Source organism: Mytilus galloprovincialis, chromosome 5 (genome assembly GCF_965363235.1).
Source record: "Mytilus galloprovincialis chromosome 5, xbMytGall1.hap1.1, whole genome shotgun sequence".
NCBI classification, from domain to species: domain Eukaryota; kingdom Metazoa; phylum Mollusca; class Bivalvia; order Mytilida; family Mytilidae; genus Mytilus; species Mytilus galloprovincialis.
In genome coordinates, this window is record NC_134842.1 from 12,460,007 (window position 1) to 12,484,676 (window position 24,670).

General features: G+C 32.0%; 1 protein-coding gene and 1 long non-coding RNA gene across 2 annotated transcripts; both read right to left on the reverse strand.

The window, feature by feature from the left end:
• Positions 1 to 638: 638 nt before the first annotated feature.
• Positions 639 to 7,168, reverse strand: LOC143075170 (uncharacterized). The gene is made up of 3 exons (XR_012978242.1): positions 7,103 to 7,168; positions 3,091 to 3,119; positions 639 to 859 (listed from the first exon to the last, which is right to left on the reverse strand). It is a non-coding gene; the product is annotated as an uncharacterized LOC143075170 (long non-coding RNA).
• Positions 7,169 to 8,976: 1,808 nt separating this feature from the next.
• Positions 8,977 to 15,634, reverse strand: LOC143076998 (uncharacterized). The gene is made up of 5 exons (XM_076252889.1): positions 15,481 to 15,634; positions 13,035 to 13,324; positions 11,321 to 11,474; positions 9,942 to 10,151; positions 8,977 to 8,981 (listed from the first exon to the last, which is right to left on the reverse strand). The coding sequence occupies exons 1-5, from the start codon at positions 15,566 to 15,568 to the stop codon at positions 8,977 to 8,979; spliced, it is 747 nt and encodes a 248-aa protein (XP_076109004.1). The 5' UTR covers positions 15,569 to 15,634.
• Positions 15,635 to 24,670: the final 9,036 nt, after the last annotated feature.

Here is a 24,670-nt window from a genome sequence, read left to right on the forward strand (position 1 = left end):
AATGACGTTGCTGCTTTAAATTTGAAATGTAGTTTACCTTTAGTTTTATGTTGCATTTCCTGTTAAGATTTTTGTAGTATGTATTTTATGTACGTTTTCTTAATTTGATGATCGAGTACAAAAAGGAAAATATTAAGATTTAAAACAAAAAGTCTATTCCCACTGCATCTTAACCGGACTTGTCTTTTCAAAAGCCTTTTTTGTGAGTGGCATCTTTCAAATTTTCATGATGAGTATCAGTGCGTGTTAATGGACGATAATAGTTGATCGTTATCCCTTTATCAAACTGAGGTCAATCTAGCGATTAGCGTATTGTTATGACACCTGTTAAAAAACCTTATATTCTGTGCAATACGTAAGCTATATGTTCGTGGAAAGTGAATTTTGAACAAACTTAATTGCTAGAAAAGAACAAAGTTCATCATTAAATATCTTATTTTAATAATAAAAAGTTGTAAATTATATGCAATTGACTAATTGTTGGTAGCTTAACGACTAAATTATATATTAATGGCAAATGGTAGGTATATAATTTGTTCCGTTCTGACGTTCACACACACTCTATAAATACAGTATCGTTTTCTGGGAATTCATTTGCATTCATTAAGTACCAGTTTGTTTATTAATTTCACGAGGAAATCAATTAACTCAAACTTGTTAGAAAACTATATGTGATCCAATTGTAGTCAATTTTGCAACATAGAATATAAAAAAGCATCCTTCGAAAAACCATTTGTTTTTAACCATGAAAAATGATAAATCCACAGAAGGCGTCTTAACCGTAAAAGGTCTATCTTTTTCTGAAGGTATTCCTTTTCCCTTGTCAATTCGTATTGCTGGTTGAAGGAACCATTGGAATCTAAAATTATATAAAAGTGATTTGAAGTATATAGACATTTTTTACATAAATAATGCCGTTAGTTTTCTCATTTGAATTGTTTGACATTGTCATGTCGGGGCCTTTTATAGTTGACTACATGTATGTGGTATGGGCTTTGCCCATTGTTTAAGGCCGTACGATGGCCTATAGTTGTTAATTTCTGTGTCATTGTTGGTCTTTTGTTGAGAGTTGTCTTATTTGCAATCATACCACATCTTCTTTTTCATACATAGATAAATATAGGAGCTGACATCATGACATTTCCTAGCTTTCATTATAAAAACTGTTACACATGATTAACGGAATACAAAAACTACATAAGGCGGATATTTTAAGGTTATTTAAACACGTAATTGCTAATCAAACAATTTAGTTAACTTCTTATAACAACCTATAGTTACTAAGCCGTGATAATGTATGAGCTAAATAAAGGCAGTAGTAGTATACTGCGGTTCAAAACTAAGTCGTTATAACGTGTAAAAATTCATATGACTGGTATAGGCCTCCGTATAGTTCCTTGTTATAACCCTGATGCATTTTCTTTTTTAACGATAAATTGATACTAATAGATTAAAAGAAAGATTTAAAATTACAGCTAGAGAAAAGGAAAAGGTTTTGATAGAAACAGATAAAAAAGATATGAACCAAACTGTTTGCCTGGATATGCAACTGTATGATAATTCGTGTGAAAAGGAAAGTGAAATATGTCAAAACAGATATTCAGGCTCATATATCGAAATTAAACTGAAAATTCTATGGCAAAAAACGAAAAAAGACAAAACACAAACAACAGTACACAAAGCACAGCACAGAAAATCACAGACTGGGCAACAACGAACCCCACCAAAAACAAGGGTTTCATTCTGCTTCATATTTGGTACCTTTCTGCGTGTTGCTCGTTTGATAAAAAAAAGCCCATGATAAGTCTTAACATGTGGGTCACATTCGACAAAATGAAAACGGGATTGTGGTTCATACGATTCGAACAGGTGTTTGATAACGGTATACTGGTTATGACTATGATTAAAATTTTACAACTCGGAACACTTTGTTCTTCGTAAGCAGCAACCCGCTATCAACGGAGTCGTGATATATAAAAATACTAAATAATATAAGTAACTTTACAACACGATCGAAATAAATTAATCATTATCCTTTTAATCTGGTTTTCAATATGTTTTGATTAGAAAGGCAATTAAGAGTCTTTTATATCAAACACTGATTTAACAAACCAAATTTTCTGATTGTTATTCTATATGAGTTTACAACCACCATATAAAACACGGCTTGTTGATTTTCGGTCCCGGATGATATCAACAACATATTGTTTATTCATCCAGTACCATCTAGATGTGTGTTTTTTCAATATTCAGTCTATTGTAGATGAAATTCGTGTCTTAAATTCTGTGTTTTTGATATACAACATTTTGAAAGGATAGCACTGTATGCGCGAGTTCTTTTAATACACACATTGGTGATATTATTTATCGGATTTTGAAATGAACTGACATGGATCAACAATATTATGAATTATATTCGGCGAATGAGGATGAACGCGTGCTAGCACTTTAATCGTATTTTCCGATTATATAAATAGCATTTGTTGAAAGAACAGTAAAGATGCACGTTTTATAATTCTGTTAAATATTTGCACAGAGAAAACTATTTATGAAAGACTTCTGTTCGATAATATGTCATTGACACATGGCATTTTTTTAAAACAAGGCCGTTACGTGAAAGAAAAAATGACCTTAATACTATATGGGTGCTTTTTTTTATTAGAAATCACACATACATATTGACTTGAACATGTAAAAGATTAGTATAATCCTTTCACAGTGAAATTTCACATTCACTGTTTGTAAAAGAGGGACAAAAGATACCAAAGGGACAGTCAAACTCATAAATCTAAAACAAACTGACAACGCCATGGCTAAAAATGAAAAAGACAAACAGAAAAACAATAGTACACATGACACAACATAGAAAACTAAAAAATAAACAACACGAACCCCACCAAAAACTAGGGGTGATCTCAGGTTGAAAAGTTGCATTCATTGATATCGTTTGTCAGATAATCATTTTGTATTTTGCAATGCCTTTAATATGCAAAACAATATACTTTATAAAAACGTTATATGATGTCCCAAAAATTATCAAGAAGATCTGTATTTCTGATTTCATTGAAATATAGTACTTTAAAACCATACCTGTTCTTCTGTTACAGTTGCACCATTTTCTGCAAAAAAATAAATTAAAGCAGTGTGAAACTTCATAAAACTACTTTACGAGAAGGAATTAAATGTCTAATGTAAAACTCTCTAAAAGTGAACATATATATATGTTGTTTTTTTCTCGAATATCTGAACTTATTTTCAATATAGGTTTTGGAAAATATGAAAAAGAGAAAAGATCTTTTCTTAAACTTTACTATGCCAACAAAGGTCTCGGTGGCGTCAACTTTGGCAATATCCTCATCATAAATTAGTTTAATCGAAAATACCTCGTGGCCCGTATTCTAAAGATCATTCTATTCCAAACCAAAACTTTCAATTAAAAACACGTTTTGCAGGATTTCAATATTGACGACGTCAATTTTTAACCTCCTGATTGCACCTTAGCTAGTTCCCAATTGACACATAATCTGAATGGAAACCGTTGTCTTCAACATTGTCAACAACACTTCCTTGCAAAAAGTGTTATCAAAATGTCCGAAATATCGTGAGCCTAAATCTATCAATTCTACACAAATTCAAAATACTGGTTGATTCAGTCGAGGATCCGAGATCTGAGAAAGAAGACGTAGATACTCTTTCCAAATAGATTAAGGCTGTGAGGTCGTTGATATAGATCAGACTTTTGAAACTGAATAGTTCTATCTATACCCATGCTACGTCAAACTTTAAAGATCCTAACGTTGCAAAACCCTTGCCTTATCTTCATGACAAAATGGGTGTTGTTCTCGCAGATAAAGCCCCAAACAATATTGGTTTTGTGTGCAAATCACATAACATAAACTGATTAATAAATGAATTAGGTATTGACAGTTTATTTTGAAACTCAACATACACGTACCCTCGCTACAATTACTAAAAGAAGAAATTCTAGATATGTTCATATGTTCCTTTGGAATTTCAACCAAAGATGAAGAACTGGATCTTCCATCACTGTATTTGACGCCTAAACTACATACGTGTCCTTACAAACAACAGTATTCTGCTGGGTCTTCCAAGTTCCCCACGAAACCTCTCTCCTAAATTATTAACATCTATTTTATCAGCAATTAAAGCTGGGCTTCAAAGTGATTGTAAAACTCTCTACTCAAAAGGTGGCATGAATCAGATATCCCAAAGATCATTTAGAGTTCATACAATCTGAGACTCTTTAATCTTGCAATAATATTAAAACTTTTGACTTTTCTACAATTACACAAGTATTCCCCATTCCAAACGTAAAGAACAATTGAAAGAGTTGGTGTTGCTTTGTTTCATAAAAGCGAATGACTAACGTTAACACAAGTATCTATCTAAGGGAGGGATACATTCTCATTTGTGTAGAATCACTCTGATTTAAATAAAATAATTCTCTGAAAAAACAACATCCATCGGTTAAAAACAAACCTTCGGAGTAAATTTTAAATTTTATTCCTGGTATCTATGAGTTTATTTGCAACCTATGGGTCGATGCCACTGCTGGTTGAGATTTATTTCCCCCAGGGTATCACCAGCCCAGTAGTCAGTACTTCTGTGTTGACCTGAGTTATCATTGATTTGTTTATATTTATAAAGTGACTGTTTACAAAACTTTGAATTTTGGAAAAACTAAGGCTTTTCTACCTCAGGAATAGATTACCTTATCTGTATTTGGCAAAACGTGTAGGAATTATTGGTCATCAAATCTCTTCAGTTCGTACTTTATTTGGCCTTTTATAACATTTTTGATTCGAGCGTCACATGTGAGTCTTTTGTAGACGAAAAGCGCGTCTAGCGTAAATATTAAATGTCATTCCTTGTATCTATGATGAGTTTAATTACGATAAAAGAGATGAATTTAGCTTCCCAATTGGATGAACTTTATATTTCTATGTAGCAACATTCCAGCGAGCCTGCATACGGAGTATGTACATGTATCACTCAATTAATACGATACTCACGGGTTTGTATTCTCTATTATTTAATTGATAGAGGGTTGCTGCTCACAAGGAAGCTATTACACGAAGAGATAAACATATTGAAGTTGTAAATAATCCCTTTGGAAATTTTACGGACGCCATGACGAGTTGGTTGACCGTTAAGGAATAACCGTTTAACAAATAATATCGGATATGTTCCTGATGTCGTTACAGGAATCCCCTTCCTTTTTCATGGATGTGTCATACCGAATTAGACTATTAACCGGGTTTGTAAGGACATCACCAACACGACGGGTGCTACATGTGGAGCATAATCTGCTAACCCTTCCAGAGCTCCTGCGTTTACCCCAGTGTATGTGAGGGTTAATGTTGCATAGTCCTTAGTTTTCTATGTTGTGTATTGTCAACTATTATTTTTCTATTAGTCTTTTCTTTTTTTGCCATGTCGTTGACAGTTTATTGTTTTTCTATGAGTTTGACTGTCCCTCTGTATCGTTCGCCTCGTTTCTGTTTTACTATGAATAATGACATATCATTTTTGTCTGTAAATTATACGGAAAAGAGAATTAATTTCCATTTCAAAAAGGAATCTTACAAGTGAGGCAAACAGCCTCAAAAGTATTTATTTTAGTGCTGTCAAATTAATAAAAAAAGATGAGTGAGAAACATTTGTATACATGCATAGTAAGAAAATCATCATAAAGTACCAACCAATTGCATCGATGTGTTGAACACTGATTTTGGCCACCCCTTTTTTTTCTACTTTGTTTGTTCCAATTTCTTAATGAGAAAATTAAAAAAGGAAATAGGATATGTGTCAAAGAAACAACAACCCGATCATAGAGCAGAAACAGCCAAAGGGTCTTCAAAACGGTGTGAAAATCCCTCAACCGTAGGCGGGCTTCAACTAACCCCTTAATAAAAATATGTACTTATTCAGTGAAAATGGACTTCAAACTAAATTCCAAAACATATACCGATAAATAAACTAAAATAGAAAATCTTACAAAAATAACAAAAGTTAAAGGCACTTGACTTGGAACAAGCTGCAAAATGCAGCGCGATTAAACATGTAAGGTAAGATCTCAATCATCTTTACGTGTTTAAACGTCTGAAACGTCTTAAACCTCCCCTAAATGACTATCAAAGCCATTTTCAGTGCCATCGAAATACCAATTTATTTGTTATATAAATAAAGAAAAAATTAATAAGAATTAAAGATTAACAAATTCATCCAATAAACACCAAATTAGATGGAAGAATGTTTATTTTCCATGCTGTTTTAGTTTTTAAATTACCGAAAAAAACATATATTTGATAATGTATATTTGTTTAAAGAAGATACCATTGGAATATTCATACGCATAAGTCGAGGGGGCATCGATGGCCGAGTTCTCTAATTAGTTACAACTGTAATAACTAGCCTGTCAACACTGAGGTGGTGAGTTCGAACCCTTCTTTTGCGGGTGCTCGACTCCAGACTTAATTAACAAGGATTGACATTTTTCGTATCAAAGGTTGGTGATTTCTCTCCGGGCACTCTGATTTCCTCTACTGATAAAAACTGGCAGCTACAAAATAGCCTAAATGCGATGCTTAAAAATGGCGTTAAAACACCAAATATCATAAGTCGAGGAAAACTGACAACGACATACCAAATAAAAACCAACTTAAAAACGTCCTAGACAAAAACAAAATTTTACAAAACACAACATTAAATCCAAAAAAATTGCATCACAAACCCCACCAAAAATCCGCTGGAAATCCCAGGTGCTCTGTATTGATAAGCTAATCTAACTCATCTGAACTTTCATTTCAGAATTTAGAATTCCTATAGTGTCTTCCGATATTAGAAATTATATTTCACTAGATTTGTTTCTATTCAAAGAAAACTGTCAACCAAACGAAAAACAATTTGAACCGTTAATCGAGAACGAACTGACATCGACACGATAAAAAAAAGAAAACGTTCAAAAGGCAGATCACATTTACAAAACACAACATCGACATTCAAAAACTTAGCAACATGAGCCCAATCAAGAACCTGGGTGTTATCATGTGGTCTGTAAGGAAAAGTCGATCTTCCTTACCTGTAGTTGCACCTCTGCTGTCATTCTGTTGTTCAGATTGTTGTTTATTTTGTTTTCCTGAAAAAAAAAGACGGTCCGTTATATTTATAACTTAAACACTTAGTATATCGATTTTTAACAGATGTATCGATTAAGGTATTATCAGTTTGAATTAATGAGCAGATTACCAGACACTAATCATAAGTCTGTACGTAGTTGTTGGTTCCATTCTTGATATATATTGGAGTATAGGCTTCCATAATTTTGTACCAGCATAACATCGATATTATATCGATTATCGATGATGTTTTGAACAAGAGTGTGTTTCACATCTACAATGGCACCAAAGGTCGATAGTCCTAGGATGAGATGTGGCCGGGAAATATCCTGGAGTTTGAAAATAAACATGAATAATATGTCGATCGCTAATTTGCGATATTTGAGAATGCCTGTAACAAGTCAGGAATATGACAGTTGCTGTCCATTCATTTGATGTGTTTTATCATTTGACTAGGGACTTCCGTTTTTGTTTTTCATCGGAGTTTAGTATTTTTGTGATTTTACGTTTTGCATATGACGTTGACAACAACATGTGCGTCTTACGTTTCTGATTATTAATTTCCATTTCAAGAGAGTAACATGATATGGAAAATTATTGGAAGAAAAGATCAAATAAAAATTTCACAAAATGGCGATAAATTTCTTTTCTCACAAAAACTTGAATTCCATGGTTCCGTGCTAACAATGAAAAAGTTAAACATTGTGTTCCAAGAGGGACGAAAGATACCAAAGGGACAGTCCAACTCATAAATCTAAAACAAACTGACAACGCCATGGCTAAAAATGAAAAAGACAAACAGAAAAACAATAGTACAGGTATAGGGGGAGGGTTGAGATCTCACAAACATGTTTAACCCCGCCGCATTTTTGCGCCTGTCCCAAGTCAGTAGCCTCTGGCCTTTGTTAGTCTTGTATTATTTTAATTTTAGTTTCTTGTGTACATTTGGAAATTAGTATGGCGTTCATTATCACTGGACTAGTATATATTTGTTTAGGGGCCAGCTGAAGGACGCCTCCGGGTGCGGGAATTTCTCGCTACATTGAAGACCTGTTGGTGACCCTCTGCTGTTGTTTTTTATTTGGGCAGGTTGTTGTCTCTTTGACACATTCCCCATTTCCATTCTCAATTTTAGTCATTTTAAATGCAGTTTTTTCAACCAAAACAAAATAACAAATAAAGGAATTCGAATGCGCTTAAAAATGTTAGTTTATACAGTTAACAGTAATCAAATATGTTAAAGGGCTTTTTATGTCAAAATGCAAGAGGTAAGATTTAAACTGAATAATTTGGTTTTCAGCCATTAAATTTATACAGATGCATAGTTTGATGCAGATCAAGCATGATAATCAAGCGTTGACGCGGCGTTAGCTTTACGTGCATTTCTGTAATTCGTCACGCTGCAAAGAGGGGCGAAAATACCAGAGGGACAGTCAATCTTCGTATATTTCAAATTTTGTTAGACATAACAAGTGAGTGACCGTATATTTTTCACTTTGAAGTTTACCGCCGTGTTATTGAAAAAAAAACAACACGTTTTATAGTTTTGTTTCATTTGTTTTCTTTTTGTAATAAAGGCTCGTCAAAACAGTTTCGAATGAAATCCATTACACACTTACTTAGCATATCGCATGATTATCTAAATAAATTATAAAGTCTCGTTCATTCGTTTGATGTGTTTTTATCATTTGATTTTGCTATTTGATTAGGAACTTTCCGTTTTGAATTTTCCTTGGAGTTCAGTATTTTTATGATAATACTTTTTAGATTTCCTTAGCCGTATTTTGCATATCTTTTTGGAATTTTGAATCTTAAATGCTTTACAACTTTGTACTTGTTAGGCTATATACATATTTTGATCTGAGCGTAACTGATTAGTCCTATGCAGACGAAACGCGCGTCTGGCGTATCAAATCAAATGTATGGTACCTTTGATAATTTTTACGTCTTTTGCTTTTTAATTTTCCGCGATTTTCTTGGTCTTTCTTCGTCTAACGAGAAAACAAATAATCCTAGGTAAAATATAGATGAGATTTTATTGCCCCTTTGGTATCTTTCTCCAACTTTTTAATGTTTTCATTTGCCTGTTTTTTCTTGGTGATTCATATTTTTCTGTATAATGTGTAACCTTGGAATGCAATTTGACAACTTATGAATGGAAATAGTCTCTGATTCAAAGTTTAGAAATATTACACAGGCAAATTTCACTCACATCAATTTCACGTGAATTTAAATTCATGTGAATCTCACGTGAAATTCACATCAATTTCACCTCAAACGAGCTTATACGTGAAACTCACGTGAAAACAATTTCCGTGAGTTTCATGTGATTCTGATGTGAAACTCATGTGAATTTCACATGAAACTCACGTAAAAAAATTTCATGTGAAATTCACATGAATTTTTAAAATAGAGTTATTCAAATAACATCTAAATTTTTAAATTTAATTAAAATCATGAAAAATATCAAATTTTTTGGTTGTAAATTTCACGTGAAATTCATGTGAAAAATTTCACATCAGATTCATGTGAATCTCAATTCACGTGAAATTCACATGAACATTTTCACGTGAGTTTCATGTATAAGCTCGATTGAGGTGAATCTCACGTGAAATTTTTCATGTGAATTTCACGTGAGTTTGATGTGAAATTCATGTGAGCAAATTTTGCCTGTGTAGAACAATAACAGCATTTGAAAATATAAATACACTAAAGATGGAAATTGTCGCGAGAATTTATCAACTAATATTGTTAGTGTGACGAAAAAAACCCAATCGATGATACACAATATGATTAACTTACCAACATCATGAACACGTGTAGGTTCTTCCCCTTTGATATTCTCGTACTTATTGTTTTTGTTATCATTATTGCCAATCAAAACGACTCTATCAAGGAAATCAAGATACATTTGGTGTGCTGTTACTTTACATGTCTTACATCCAACCATTTGTATTTGCATTGTTTCCATGTCATGTAAACTAAGTGCCGGATATTTTGGGCCAATTATCACTGAAAAGTAGAAATTATGCATATTTGCTGATAAAATAATATAATGTCAAACAAAACATGTATGTGAAGTGGTTTTATTCCCATTTTAGTTGCGAAAAGTGGTTAAAATAACACATCAATCATTTGAAAAGTTCAAACCGAAGTACAGAGAATGATATTCTTACACTTTCAAATATATTATGTGTCATACCATGCTATTTCCCTTCAACTTAAATCATGTCATCTGTAATTTTACCGATTGTGTGCTATCTCATATTGGAATATGTTAAGTGAGTGCGGATTCGCATTGTGATTTATGCAATGGGTTATATAGTGTAAATGGAGACACGTACCGTGTCTCGTTCATTTTTAGAAATATATGCGTTTCCCTCAGTTTTTAATTTTGCCGTAATCAGTTTTAATTGAGTTATGAGTTCTTGATATAGTTTAAGTATTATTGTCTATGTATCCACCCTTTTGGACAATATTTGTTGATCTCCTTGATCAGTATAAGGTGGTTTTTACATGGGACATCATCCAAATGAGACAAACAGACGTAAAGTATTTTAGGTTACTGTATGGAATAGAATAATGAGCAAAATCTTTATTGTATAGTAAGCTACACAATGCCTATGATAGAAAAATGCTAAACGAAAAATATATACGGTATGATTTATACAGAAACAAAAACATCCTGCTTGTTGCATAGGAAATACATTAACTCTGATTAATGACATTGTATGGACAAATAACATTTTTGATTGATAACATTGCTCCTTATAATTGCTCCACGACTTCTTATACAATTACAACATATTTCACACATTCGGGTATAAAAGTTTTAAATGGGCTAATGGTTGGTAGAAGTCTTTTATAGGAAACAGTTGTATGTGGTTTTGTTCTATTCTTACTGACAACGTTGGAGATCAATAATTATTAAAACATTTCTATGACTTCAGGTTTTTGTGAAAAAACATCTTTTAATTGAATGATTGATCGTTCGTGTTAAAAACCATTTTCAGCATGATTGGCCAGTTTTTGTGTTTTGGTGAAGACAAAGTCTTCACAGAGAACCATTAACATTGGGGAGGGAAACTGGTAAGCCTTGTCAAGAAGGATCGTAATTTGAAACCTTGAGTGCACATTTACTAGTTTCTTAGGTTTTGTGATGTGTTAGTTTTAAGTCTTACCACGCGACTGTACAGTTATCTTTGGTAACACTGAAGATGGCTTGTTTTGACTGTAGAATAAGATCTCTAACATAGATACTTTATCCCGACAAAATTCATAGTTCATAGTTAAATCTTGATTTTGGCCACACCTAAAGGTTTTCTCTGTAACAAGCTGGAAATAAACGTTACCGTATGATACAAGTGCACAAGTGACATGATGTATATAGATATAAGAAGGTGTGATCTGAGTGCCAAGGATCAAATTCTCCATCCAAGTCACAATTTATAAAAGAGAACAAATATAGCTCAGAGTACCGTCTTCAACACGAATCCTTGATTCACACCGAAAGTTGTATTGAATAAACATCAAATAATATTATCATCACAGATCTACAGAATCAAAAAGATACACAAAGGATATTGTTTTCTCCACAAAGACCACATAGTAGCCTCAAACCGTATTATGAAAATGATACCATGTTACTTTTTGTAATTATATGAGCTAATTTGGCCGCATCTGTAGACATTACATTATTTTAAATTTCTCCAATTTAAAATGCTTATTTAAAGGCGAATAACACTTCCCTGCTGGTAACCTTTCATTGTTTTGATGTTTTCTTAAAAAAAAATACCAGAATATTATAGATATAGTAAAGACGCGATCATGACTTGAACTGCATCTAAAATTAACAAGGCACTTTTTATTTTGTCAACAAAATGAATGATTTCAGCTTCTTTATTGTTTACGTTCCTTTTATTCCATGCAACCTTACAGCAACGCTTACATTCGGAGTACATATTCCCAGACGTACAGATTTTCCTGAGCATATAAGTATCATAGTAAAAAGCCAACTAGAGTTGAAATTAGCGTTAAACCTTAACCAAACAATCAACCAATCAAATACACAGTATGTAGACGGGATACTAACATTTTGTTTGATACTGGACAACAAAAAGAAAAACAACCAAATAACTGTTATATAATAATGATGTGTTACAAAGATGAAACTGTGCAACAAATTACAAATAAACCAGCAAATATATTTCGGAGTGTCGAGATTTCGTTTGTGCTTCTTCGTTAACCACATGTATGAGCCTTTATATAGAACATTAATACAAGAAAAGAAAAGAAATATAATAGATGGCTTTCTCGCTTATAAATTGGCACTGTCGAAAATTAAATGATTACAAACTATTCACGTTTTTGCACTTTTTTTTATCGTGTGGGAATGAGTTATCCAACACGAAGGTAAATCAATAAATATTCGCTGGACGCAAAAAAGCTTTTTTTATTCATTTTGTTTAGCACTGGGTCTTAACATCTGTAATCTTAATGCAGCATAAGCTAAGTAGAAGGTGTTTTTGTACTGAAAAGATTTGAATCATGATTACGCAATATCGCCTGATTAATTGCACAATTACTATACTACATAGATTCTAAGTACCTTAATCAAAGTTGATATGAGATAATTTTGCTTTAAAATTTTGGTCATGAACGTAACATATAAACCTTTCGATTGCAACTCATTTGTATCTTCAGCTAATTAATGAATATGTATTTATATCCCAATGTATTCCTACTACTTACAATACCACATATATTCTGAAATACTTTGATCAACTTTTGATAAAAAGATGCATTTCGAAGCATGTCTTCCACATTCATAAAAAACTTTAAAAGAATAAGTTACATTGTAGTACTGGTATTATTTCTTTTTAGGCATTGACTTACCATACTTTGATTTGCATATAGTAATATTGACGGGTCTTTGTGCCGAATATCTAAAGCCCATCCTCTAATAATTAGTGTATCATTTCTGCCACAAGGTAATGCTATATCAGATATTTTAAAGCACATGCCGGTAAAACTGTAATTGTTGTTTATATAATTCACACCAACGAGATAAAGTGAGCATGGTGACTCAATATGATGACCATCGGATCTGATTTGGAATGTTTTCTTATCTTGAGTAAGTGCAAATATGCCACACATGCTTGTATTCTTAAATCTTCCTACAGAAACTAAAATTAAAAAAAATAAAAATGTTGTATAGTTGTTTAGTGAAATTCCGCGACATTTGAAACATTTTTCTTATGACAATGTCGAAAAAGAAAGATATGTAGAACCTATTTTACCAACCGTCTACATTTATAATTATTGTAACAAATCAAAGAAAGTTCAACATGTTAAGGTTTTAGCTTGTCTCGTGGAGGTAAAATCTTAAAATACATATAGGCTTTTCTACCTTAGAAATAGATTACATTAGCTGTATTTGGCAAAACCTTTTTTGGAATTTGGAAATTTTGGTTCTCAATGCTCTTTAGCTTCGTACTTTATTTGGTCTTTTTAACATTTTTTTATTCAAGCGTCACTGATGAGTCTTTTGTGGACGAAACGCGCGTCTGGCATAAATTTAAACTTTATTCCTGGTATCTATGATGAGTTTATTTACAGGGGTCGAATGGAAAAGTCAGAAGTGATCCTTCACAAATCCTTATGGACGTAGTCCTGAATCGGTTAACAAGTCTTTTGTGTTTATGTTAATTTTCATAGCTTTGTATTGATCTAATGATCCCCTTACAACTTATTTTAAAGTTTGTTTTCCCGGTGCAGTGTTACCATACTGTGCCAGGTAAAGGAGAGTGTTTGCCCCAGTAAACATGAGAACCAAACCAAATTCTAAATGTGCTTATACTTATTCAGACTCCCGTAGGTGAGTGGTTGTCGCTCGTTGTTGTTTTATCATGTATTTCTTATTAATTGTTTAGTACATAAAGAAATCACTCGTTTGCATTGTTTTACACTAATCATGTTGTGGCCGTTTTATGGCGTACTATGTGGTAATGGTTCAATGTTGATATTGAAGGTCGTTAGGCGACCTAAACTTGTTAACTTCTACGTCATTAAGTATATGTCCTATTGACAATTTGTTAACTTCTACGTCATTAAGTATATGTCCTATTGACAATTCATAGCACATTTTCATTTCGTTATATAGTATACATTAATAAACATTGGATCGGTAAAATACTAATAAAATTAACGGTACCAATTTTCTTGCAGCAGATGCGCATTTCGACAATACATGTCTCTTCAGTGATGCTCTAAATTTCAAGAAAAATGATAAAAAAATGAAGTTCATCAAAAAATAAAATACCAAAGACTGGCTATACCAACCAACCACTGGATTTGAAACCAACTAACATATTCTTGAGATAGCATAGACATTTTTTGAAGAAGGTTAAATATAAAATGAAATTCTTATATGACGTGATTCTTTTGTTTTGTGAATAAACCAATGCTCTAAATCAAATAAAATGTGTTTGCACATAGGTATATTGACTACTGCAGAACATTTGTTGTTTTTAAATTGACATGTATTTAATATGTTTTATTAACTTAAGAAACTTCCAACTCTTTGAAATGATGAACATGTTGTTACTAATTCATTTATTATGACTCTTATGTGTTGCAATTCGAAATTGACATATTTGACCTAGATACGACAACCGTTCATATTGTTCAAAACTCTTCCTTTTGAAAATGACATTGCCAGTCGTTTACTTTTCTACAAACAAAAAAGGGAGTTTCATGGGAGTGTACAAACGATTTACTCTTATACACATCGGATATAGAAATTACCTTAATTGTCCTAATCAGAATTAAAATAATTGATGCAAGCTATACTTTATTTTCGTTTTAACATGGGTAGGCATAAAAAGTTATCAAAGGTACCAGGATTATAATTTAGTAAGCCAGACGCGGGTTTCGTCTACATAAGACTCATCAGTGACGCTCATTTCAAAATATTTATAAAGCCAAACATGTACAAAATTGAAAAGCATTGCGAATTCAAAATTCCAAAAAGTTGTGCCACATACGTCTAAGATAATCTATGCCTGGGATAAGAAAATCCTTAGTTAAACTTGTTATGTTAACACTCACTATCGCTCGGGGGAAAATCACGAATATAATGACTACCCCTGTTAAAACTACAATCAAGTATAGCTTGCATCAATTATTTCTTAAATGAATTATGTTTATACATTCTTTTTAATTTTTAATCGGAGCGTGTCTTTAGTTTTGTCATGTTAAAATTCATATTATTGTAAGTATAATTTACCAATGCATTCTATGATCTCAGTAAATAATTGTGTCATGTAATTTGTTGACTTACCGTTTTCATGAGTAGAATATATGTCTTCAGTGGTGCCGATAGCAAAACCAATCAGAAGCACGCTAAAGCAAAAACAAATCAAAACCATTTTGAGTCTTCAATAACATAAACCACTGTTCTACAAAGTAAAGTGTTTTCGCTTAGTTATGTAGTACCTCTAATAACTACCTGTAATGTAAAACATACTATACTGACTGATTTAAAAAACGAAACACATATTTTGTCTATTTTGTTTAAACAAATCATGAATACTATTCATTTAATTGCTTATTATGCTCCCTGTACTTCTCTTTGAATAACAAAATCGATAACTGAATTTTCTCAGACATCAAACATCGCGAAAATTGTACATCGCACGAATTTCATGACGCGTAATTAGAAGCAAATGTGCGATTTTTTTTTCTTCGTTTAACATTTCCTTGGCTCCTTTGCCAAGTTTTAACCAATAAAAGGGTTTTGATTTTCCTTTTCGTGACAACTATAAAATGAAAATTGAAATAAGTCATAAGAAATTTACAGACAGAATTTAGTGCAAGTTCTTTTGAAAATAACTTCGCGTTTTAAATTTACTTTTAAGTCTCTAAAACCTCAAAGCAGGTAGTCAGAACTCCTAATTGACCACCTATAGACCCGGTAAACCTGTAGTTGCACGTTTCGTCATTTTAATTGGCAACGTCATTTGCAACAGAGTATACCGACTACAACGTTCATTTTTTACCAAGTCGTTAAATTTCCTGCTAGGCAGATTTACATAAGCCATGTTTCTTGTATGCTTGTATGCCACATAATTCACTTAAGTATTGTCATTAAGGTTTCAGTGTATACCACACTACTGCAAAAAAGGACTGAAATTGGTAGGACTGGTCAAGATCAGAAGGGTGAAAACTTGACATAAAACCTTCCTAACGGTGTGGGTTAACCTTTTTGTCAATCATTTAAGATTTTAACAGCTGTCTTTGTTTTGACGATTGACATGACTGATAATAAAGAGAAATAAATCAGAACTTTAGTTCAGATCACTTGATTTTACGTTTAGCGTTCCGTAATCAATTTAACTTCTATTTTAAACTTATGAATCAACTTTATATTCAATTTAGTATTGAATGCGAAATGTTTACTTTAAAATGAAAAACTCAAAAAACTAATCAAATGTGGCGTTTCTATTGTCCGTCAGTATATTTTGATAAAATACATAAAAGGACGTTATCAAATTGCAAAAAGTGGAAGAGGACAAACCAGACTCGACGACATTAAAAAAAACCTTTAACCTAAAGAAAAAAAAGTAATGATATACTATTAAGTTATACCATAGCATTCTAGTACGTTGATATCAAATTCGTTACAAAAATTCGATGATATTAATTTCATCTACCATACTTCTCTACAAGGTCAATGAATTATTGTCACGAAACTTCTATTGACAATTATTCACAAGCACACTTTAAAAATCTACTTCCATTTCTATTGTTAAATTATGGACACACTGTGGATTATAATGATATCATATTTTCAACTTGCAAGTATACTCTTCAGTTTCGTATGTAATGGTCACAAATGATCCAAACTACTTAATAAATTATCCCCCCCCCTTTATGTCATCAAGATGAATATATCTCTTTGGAATTATAAAGGGTGAATAAGTTGATTAATCACAAGGTTTAACGCCCCACATAAGGTGTCAATATCAAAATTTGTTTTAAAGAGAACCTTTCATCTAAATGCATATGTTTCTTCTTTCCTAAATTAACTCGTAGAGATCTGTTTATATTTGTTAACTAATAGATTCTGACAGCCCCCGATTTCGAGATAACAGTCTCATTTTAAAAGAGAGCATTCATAACTTTTTATGTAAACATTAAATAATATTAACAGTTCAAGTTTTGTGGCACAAGATGCACGTATCGGTAATTGATGTATCTCCACTGATACTAAAAATCAAACTATTGGATAAATTTTAATCATTCCGCAAAAGATTCAGAGCAGCTGAAAAATTAAACAAGACACGGGCAAAGGTGGAGAAAGTGGTCATATTTCTAAGCTAAAGAGTCAAGAAATTTTTGAACGTTTTCATCACTTCATAAAGAAACGACGATAATGTCTACATCTTCTATATGATAAACTATGGAATGTGGTTGTTTCATTAGGTACTGTGGTTTTAACATTACTGTATGTGTAAGTGGATTAGCATAATTAGGGACTTAGGACTTTTGAATTTTCCTCGGAAGTCAGTTTTTTGGTGATTTTATTTTTTATAGTATTGTTGTTTAATTACAAGATCAGGTTTTGTAATTTGATTTTGGTGATTTGTTAATTCTTTATATGACTTAAACTTAACACAATGACGTTTCACGATTAGACGATTTTACACTACATGATGCGTTCTTTCTAGTATTTAATGTGGCCCTGTCATTCGTTGATGTGGTTATCATATTATTTGATTAGATCATGCCACGTTACTGATCCTGTCAGTGTTAAAGTTTAATGTTAGTCCAGTCAAACTAAGATTTAACCTCAAACTAATTGCAACAGAAAATGTTTTAGTTCTAATCTAAAGCATAAAGCCCTTATTATACACAGGAAAAATCCCATTAAATCTACCTTGAGGAAAACTCAAAATCAGCATTTCTTATTTCCTATGGAAATTAACATTGGAAGGGGAGATAACTCCGCAAAAAGGAGTCTTTTTTTGTCAGTTTTTGGTTGATTTTCTTGAAATTTATGTAAAGTATGATACTTTGTTGGGGTTATAAGTTTGTATTTGACTAAATTATATAATCTTCTGCTCATGAAATGTACAAAAACGTAGTGTTATGGGTAGTTCAATTTTTTTTGTGAAATTTTTCATTAAAGAAATTGCAAATTTGTGACCATTTTTTAAAAATAATGTGAAATTTTGGTATTGTTTATATCTGTATATTATATTTTTATTAGCATCTTATTTGTCTAAAGAAACTTTAAACCACAAAAAGAAGAATACATGCTTAATTATTTTTATTAAATTTGAGATTCTTTACCTTGACATGTTGAAAAATTCAATAAATAGTCAACTTTTGAATTACTAAATCTAGATTATAGCTTGATAACAGATATGAAAACATCTTTAGAGTTGTTTGTTATAATCTATAGACCGCTAAAACATAAAGAATCAATACATTCTGATGAATAGAAGCGGTAAAGTTATAATTTTATATCAATTTTTATTGATATTTCTGCCTTTTTTGCAAGAGTTATCTCCCTTTTCAATGCAAATCTCCATAGGAATTTTAAATGGTGATTTTTTTAGTCTTCCTCAAGTAAGATTTTTTTCTGTGTATATTTGGGGTATAATGCTAAAGATTAAAACTTTAAAATCTTCTGTTGCATTTACTTTCAGGTTAGGGTCAAATTTATGCTAGATTGACTATGTTGACTGTAAAAAGTATATTTATCAGTGCAAACTAAATTTAAAAGATTTTTCTGTCCCTTGTTAGTGCTAGTTTTGAGCGCTGACATATATCCCCACACTCTTTATGTGAGGAGTCTGTAGTTCAATGTGTAGTGTTGGTTCATGTTTGTCATATTTGTATTTAGTAAATTATTTTGTTATAAATAGGCCGTTAATATTCTCGTTTGCATGGTTTCACTTTTTTCCGTAAGCGTTGAAGGACGTACGGTTGCTAATATTTGATATGAGCCACAGCATTTTAACTATGGCGGATATTTGTCTTACTTGCAATCACATCACATATACTAACATTATTTAGGTATCCATTTTGTTTTTTTATTTGTTTTATGTTTGTACGCATGCCCCATATTCCCCTCTTAGAAAGCTCGACCAAAATCTGTTGATCCGAAATAGAAAATTTAAATACGAACACATATTAGAATTTCAATACGAAATCTTAACCTATTGTGACCAATATTTTGGGTCTATCTATAAGAACCGAAACAATACGCCGTTTCAGATCTAATGAATTCTGGGTAATACTTTCAAAAGCGTACCCAAAGACGTTGTGATTGGTTTAAAACGTTCTAAACAATGGAAATTGAGCCAATGATGTAACGTTATTTTAATTTTGGTGTACGAACAATGAGATTACCAATAATCCTTTCTATTTTAAAAAGGCGAATTGAAGATCTATATGGCATAAAATAACCTAAATAATACCTAAATCCGTCTAAGGCTAACTTTTGGTTATATTAAGCGAAACATGTGGATAGACTGAACATACATACCATAAACATATCCAGTCCAAAACAAACGACCTCTAAAGTAAGCGTAAGGGGAGAAAGAAACTATATATCTATCGTTTATGTTCACATTTTATGCAAATAAATACAAGGATAAATTTTAAGTGTGTAATTTAATAGCTTAAATGGATAAAAACAAAACGGCACAGGAGTAAGAAAAATTAAATACATTCACGATTCGTTGTAACATGAATAACTAAAGATTGACCCATATCACCACATCACACTTCATATTAAAATAATATCTTTCAATTGTAAACAAAATATCTGATCAGTTTCAGCCACTGTCAAATAATGTTTATTAACACAATTTGTATGTCATATAGAAGATGGGATATGAAAGTAATGTGTTTATGCTATTTAACCTAATGTGAATCTTACGATTAACCTAAGCCAGAATTCTAAAATAACAGTGCCTCGGCTCTGACAGGATTTTTAATAATTACTTTTTTCGTACATAAATTCAAAAATTATTAAACTTATCATTGACTTACAAAGGTTAAGATTGCAGAGATTGAGGTGAAAGTGGTTCTGAAAAATCTTCGAACACACTAAATGTATAACGTGTTATTCGTGGAGTTTGTATTCAGTGTATTTAAAGCGAATTATGAAATAGGGAACAATACCATAAATGAAAAATAAAGTCAATGCATGGAAATAATAACTTATAAAACTAAGACTTTATCTGTTATATAACATAGTTAAATGAGCATGACATGGTTCGTAGAGCTCTGTTAAAGTTTTATTCCTCATATATCTTTCATTGGGTATTTCGTGTCTTTACCATGCTATAGGTCCTTCCTTGTGAAGTATATTTTATACTGTGTAAGAATGCCTTTATCGGCCCATTCATCATTATACTCACTTTTATCGGATTTATTCTTTTTAGCATTTAATGATAAGACCTGAATCGGTGGCATAACTATGTTTCAGTTTACTCTCCTCTCTTTTATAATAGGGATTATTGGATTTTAACTATATTGATTTTTACTTTCAATATAATATTTTCACGCCATTGGTTTTTATTTAAAATCGGATTCAAGCATCTGATAAGTTAAACATTCGGTTTCGTGCCCCTTGAATTCAAACACAATTAATTAGATTGTTATTTTGTCAGTCAACGATTAGAAAATAACGTATTAAGCCAAAATTTCCATTGTTACATTGATAATTTACAACGATGCCAGAATTTAGTTTATGAGGACATTTGAGATGGGTCGTTCCGCTCCAAATGACACTGCGCACTAACATAAGGTCAATAAACGATATAGATACATAAAAAGTTTCATAAAAACTTCACTTTCAATTGAATATTAACACTGTTTACTATCAAATATTAGAATCATAGATTATATTAAGGGACATAAGCTGTCAAATTCATGTCCATAATTTGTCTCAAAATCTCAAACTATTTTATAACATACTAAAACGTATTTCAAAATTATAAAACAGTAAAAAAAAAAATAAAAAAATTACAATGCATGGGCAAGATAATATGTTGACAGTACTTACGTTTTATGTATTCACTTTATATAGCTCTCATGTTATTAACAACACATACTTTTGCTTAATAGCTTAAATCTCAGTATTTTTTAAAAGTTTAATTCAATAGGAAAAACTACTTGTCACGGGGAAATTATAAATTTATCATTATAAATGTAGATGCATTTCTTACCAGAAAAACCGGTAACATTAATCACGCAACAAGGGTATCTTAATATCTAAAGTCACCCTGTGTGTCATATTATATACTGCAGCTGTGCTTATTGTGCAGTTGAATTGCATCGATTATGATTGTATATTCATATGTGATATACAGTCACTGTCGGTATATCGCCTTGTTTATGACATTAAAAATGCGTTTCCGTAGAGATCTATTTATAACGCCAGTAAAACATACAGATTCGCGGACATTTTACATCGTACGCTGCATATTAAAAATGAGGTATTTTACCCTAAATAAGTCATTTGGAACAGTTGTAGTAGTTACAGTATATATAGAATAACAATATATTTTAATAGCCTCGCTTTCTACCTGTTTCTAAGACGTGTACAAATAATATTTCGAGAAGATGCATGGTTATTCTATATCTATCATTTTCATGCCTTATATATTATATACTGTGTTACGACGCTAGATTAAAACTGACGAGAAAAGGGCACACCCGGCCACTGAAAGCTTTATTATTGTAGAGCCTTGGTGGTGGAGTGGTCAAGCGCGTCAGACACAGATCAACGCAATTTGGTGCCACGATCTCTCAGCACCAAATCAGGAATATGACAATTGTTATCCATTTGTTTGATGTGTTTGATGTATTGATCTTGTCGTTTGGTTAGGGACTTTTTAGATTTTCCTCGGTGTTCAGTAGGTTTGTGATTTTACTTTAAAGACCACAAGCTGTACACATAGATGCGTTAAATGGGCAGATGCATGCAATCACATGGATAATTTTTTAAATATTTCCTTTTACAAGTTCCCGTCCGTCGGCATCACTTATGAAATCTATAATTTTCATCTGAAAATGATTTCAAGATTTACCGCCCTTCAATCACGTATGGTAACCTTTCTGGGCGCAATTTTCACTTAGAAAAAAGATAGTTTCAGGTTCTGTCTTTTCAAACGGTTCAAAAGTTGGTCTAAATCACAAGCAAGCTAACAGTTTAACGTAGAAAATAAGGCAATTTCATAAAATATAATGGATTAATTTGTCAAAAAAAAAAAACTGATATAAAAAAGTGGATAAGAGCAATATGTACGAGACTAAATGTGTAAGTTTTTAAGGACGGATAGGAAAAGGCTAGAGTTAGCAATTTACACTATGTTTCGACATATAAATTTATTTACATAGTTCAAAGGCTAATGAGTACGCATATGTTCAAAATTCAAACGAACTTGAAACAATGATATGTAAGATGTATTTAGGTCTGCGTAACATATACGCAACTGTAGTTGACAATTAAGTAAGGGTAAAAAAAAACGTTTTTTTTGACAGTACAGTTTGAACATGTACAGCATTGTAGGTCTTACTCATTTGCGCCAAGAAAAGAAGCTATTGCACTTTGGTATTACATCTGGTTAATTATCATAGAGTATGTTTATAAAATATGACTTTGTCTAATTTGTCGTCTTATTAATTATTTCTTCGAAAATTTTTCTCACGAAAAAAAGAACGGTCATTTATTGAAAGAGAGTACTGCTCATTTTCATCAGTAATTTTGTCACTGGGTATAATGAGTCTGTAGTTGGTTGAATCTTTGCAGTCATTTATAGAGAAATTTGTTGTTTGTCTTTTTCCAATTCATACTGGCAACGTCAGTGTCTGTCTTCTATGACAGTTGGTAACCAGTTGCTCTGTAGATTGATATAGTATAACGTTTTCTTTTATCATGTTTTATGGACATCCAACTTTTTGAATTTATCTTGCTCTCTAATGTGCTAAACTACCGCTATCTTGTATGTATGTGGCTGTTCAAGCGAAAAAGCTGTAACATAACTATTGGCATTGGTGTTCTATGTCACCTTTAATATAAAAAAAGAGATGTGGTATGATTGCCAATGAGACAACTATCCACAAAAGACCAAAATGACACAGACATTAAAAACTATAGGTCACCGTACGGCCTTCAACAATGGGCAAAGCCCATACCGCATAATCAGCTAAAATAGGCCTCGATAAGACAATGTAAAACAATTCAAACGTGAAAATTAACAGCCTTATTTATGTAAAAACTGAAGTATAGTTGCAAACACCGGGATGATGCATATGTTAATTTTCCTCCTAGAGGGCATCGCCAGGTATATATGTAGTCAGCACTTCTGTTCGTACACAAAGCTTTATTCATATAGTCGTATCTATTAATGAGCCTTTACGGACCACAAGATCGTCAACCTCGTACATGATATATCTTAATATTTTTTCGTATTCGAGCATGTCGAGCATCACTGACGAAACTTAAGTTATTCAAAATTACTGGCCACATTTGAACAACTAAAAAGTCTTTAACATAGAAAGAAATTTTCCACACCCGGTAAACGAAGTTAACAAAAGCAAAAACATAAACATACAAAACTAAAAAAAGCTATACATTCCTAACATAGAACAAAGGTAAAAAAAAAGAGAAACTTACAATTTCCCCCACCTTAGTAGCAATATACCAACTTCACCTGCATATACATTTATGGAATATACATTTCCCAACTTATTCGGTATACAAGAGCTTGTAGCTCCTACTCAGACTTTGTAAAACGTCACCAGTGTCTGAGCAGAAAGTTGATGAACCAGGGGTATGCCAAAGAACGTCTCGTCCTTTTTCATCGGAAGGTACCAAGAACTTGTTGATAAATATTCCGTATCAACTTCACAAATAATACAAGATGGTCTTGAAGTATAGATGTTGCGTACTGACGTTGGTTATCATCTTAATAACGTGTTATAGAATTCTTTTATTTGTCTTTATATATATTACTTTTACTGTTAAGTCAGGTTTTTGAGATATTCATTTGACGTGACTCTGTGCTTATGTATACCATCAAACTTTGAACGACACACTTATTTTATTTATTAATATTGATATGTACTTTTACTGTTGAGTCAGTTTTTTGAGATATTCATTTGACGTGACTCTGTGCTTATGTGTACCATCATACTTTGAACGACGAAATTATTTTATTTATTAATATTACTTTTACTTACATATGTATCTTGTCATACTTTGAATGACAAAACTATTTTATTTATTAATACTACTTTTTCTGTTAAGTCTGTTTTTTGTGATATACATTTGACATGACTCTGTACTTATGTATCCCGTCATACTTTGAACCACACAATTATTTTATATTATTATTACTTTTACTGTTAAGTCTGTTTTTTTGTTATATCTACTTTACGTGACTCTGCATTTATGTATGCCGTCATACTTTGAACGACAAAATTGTTTTATGTCTACCTGTGCGAAT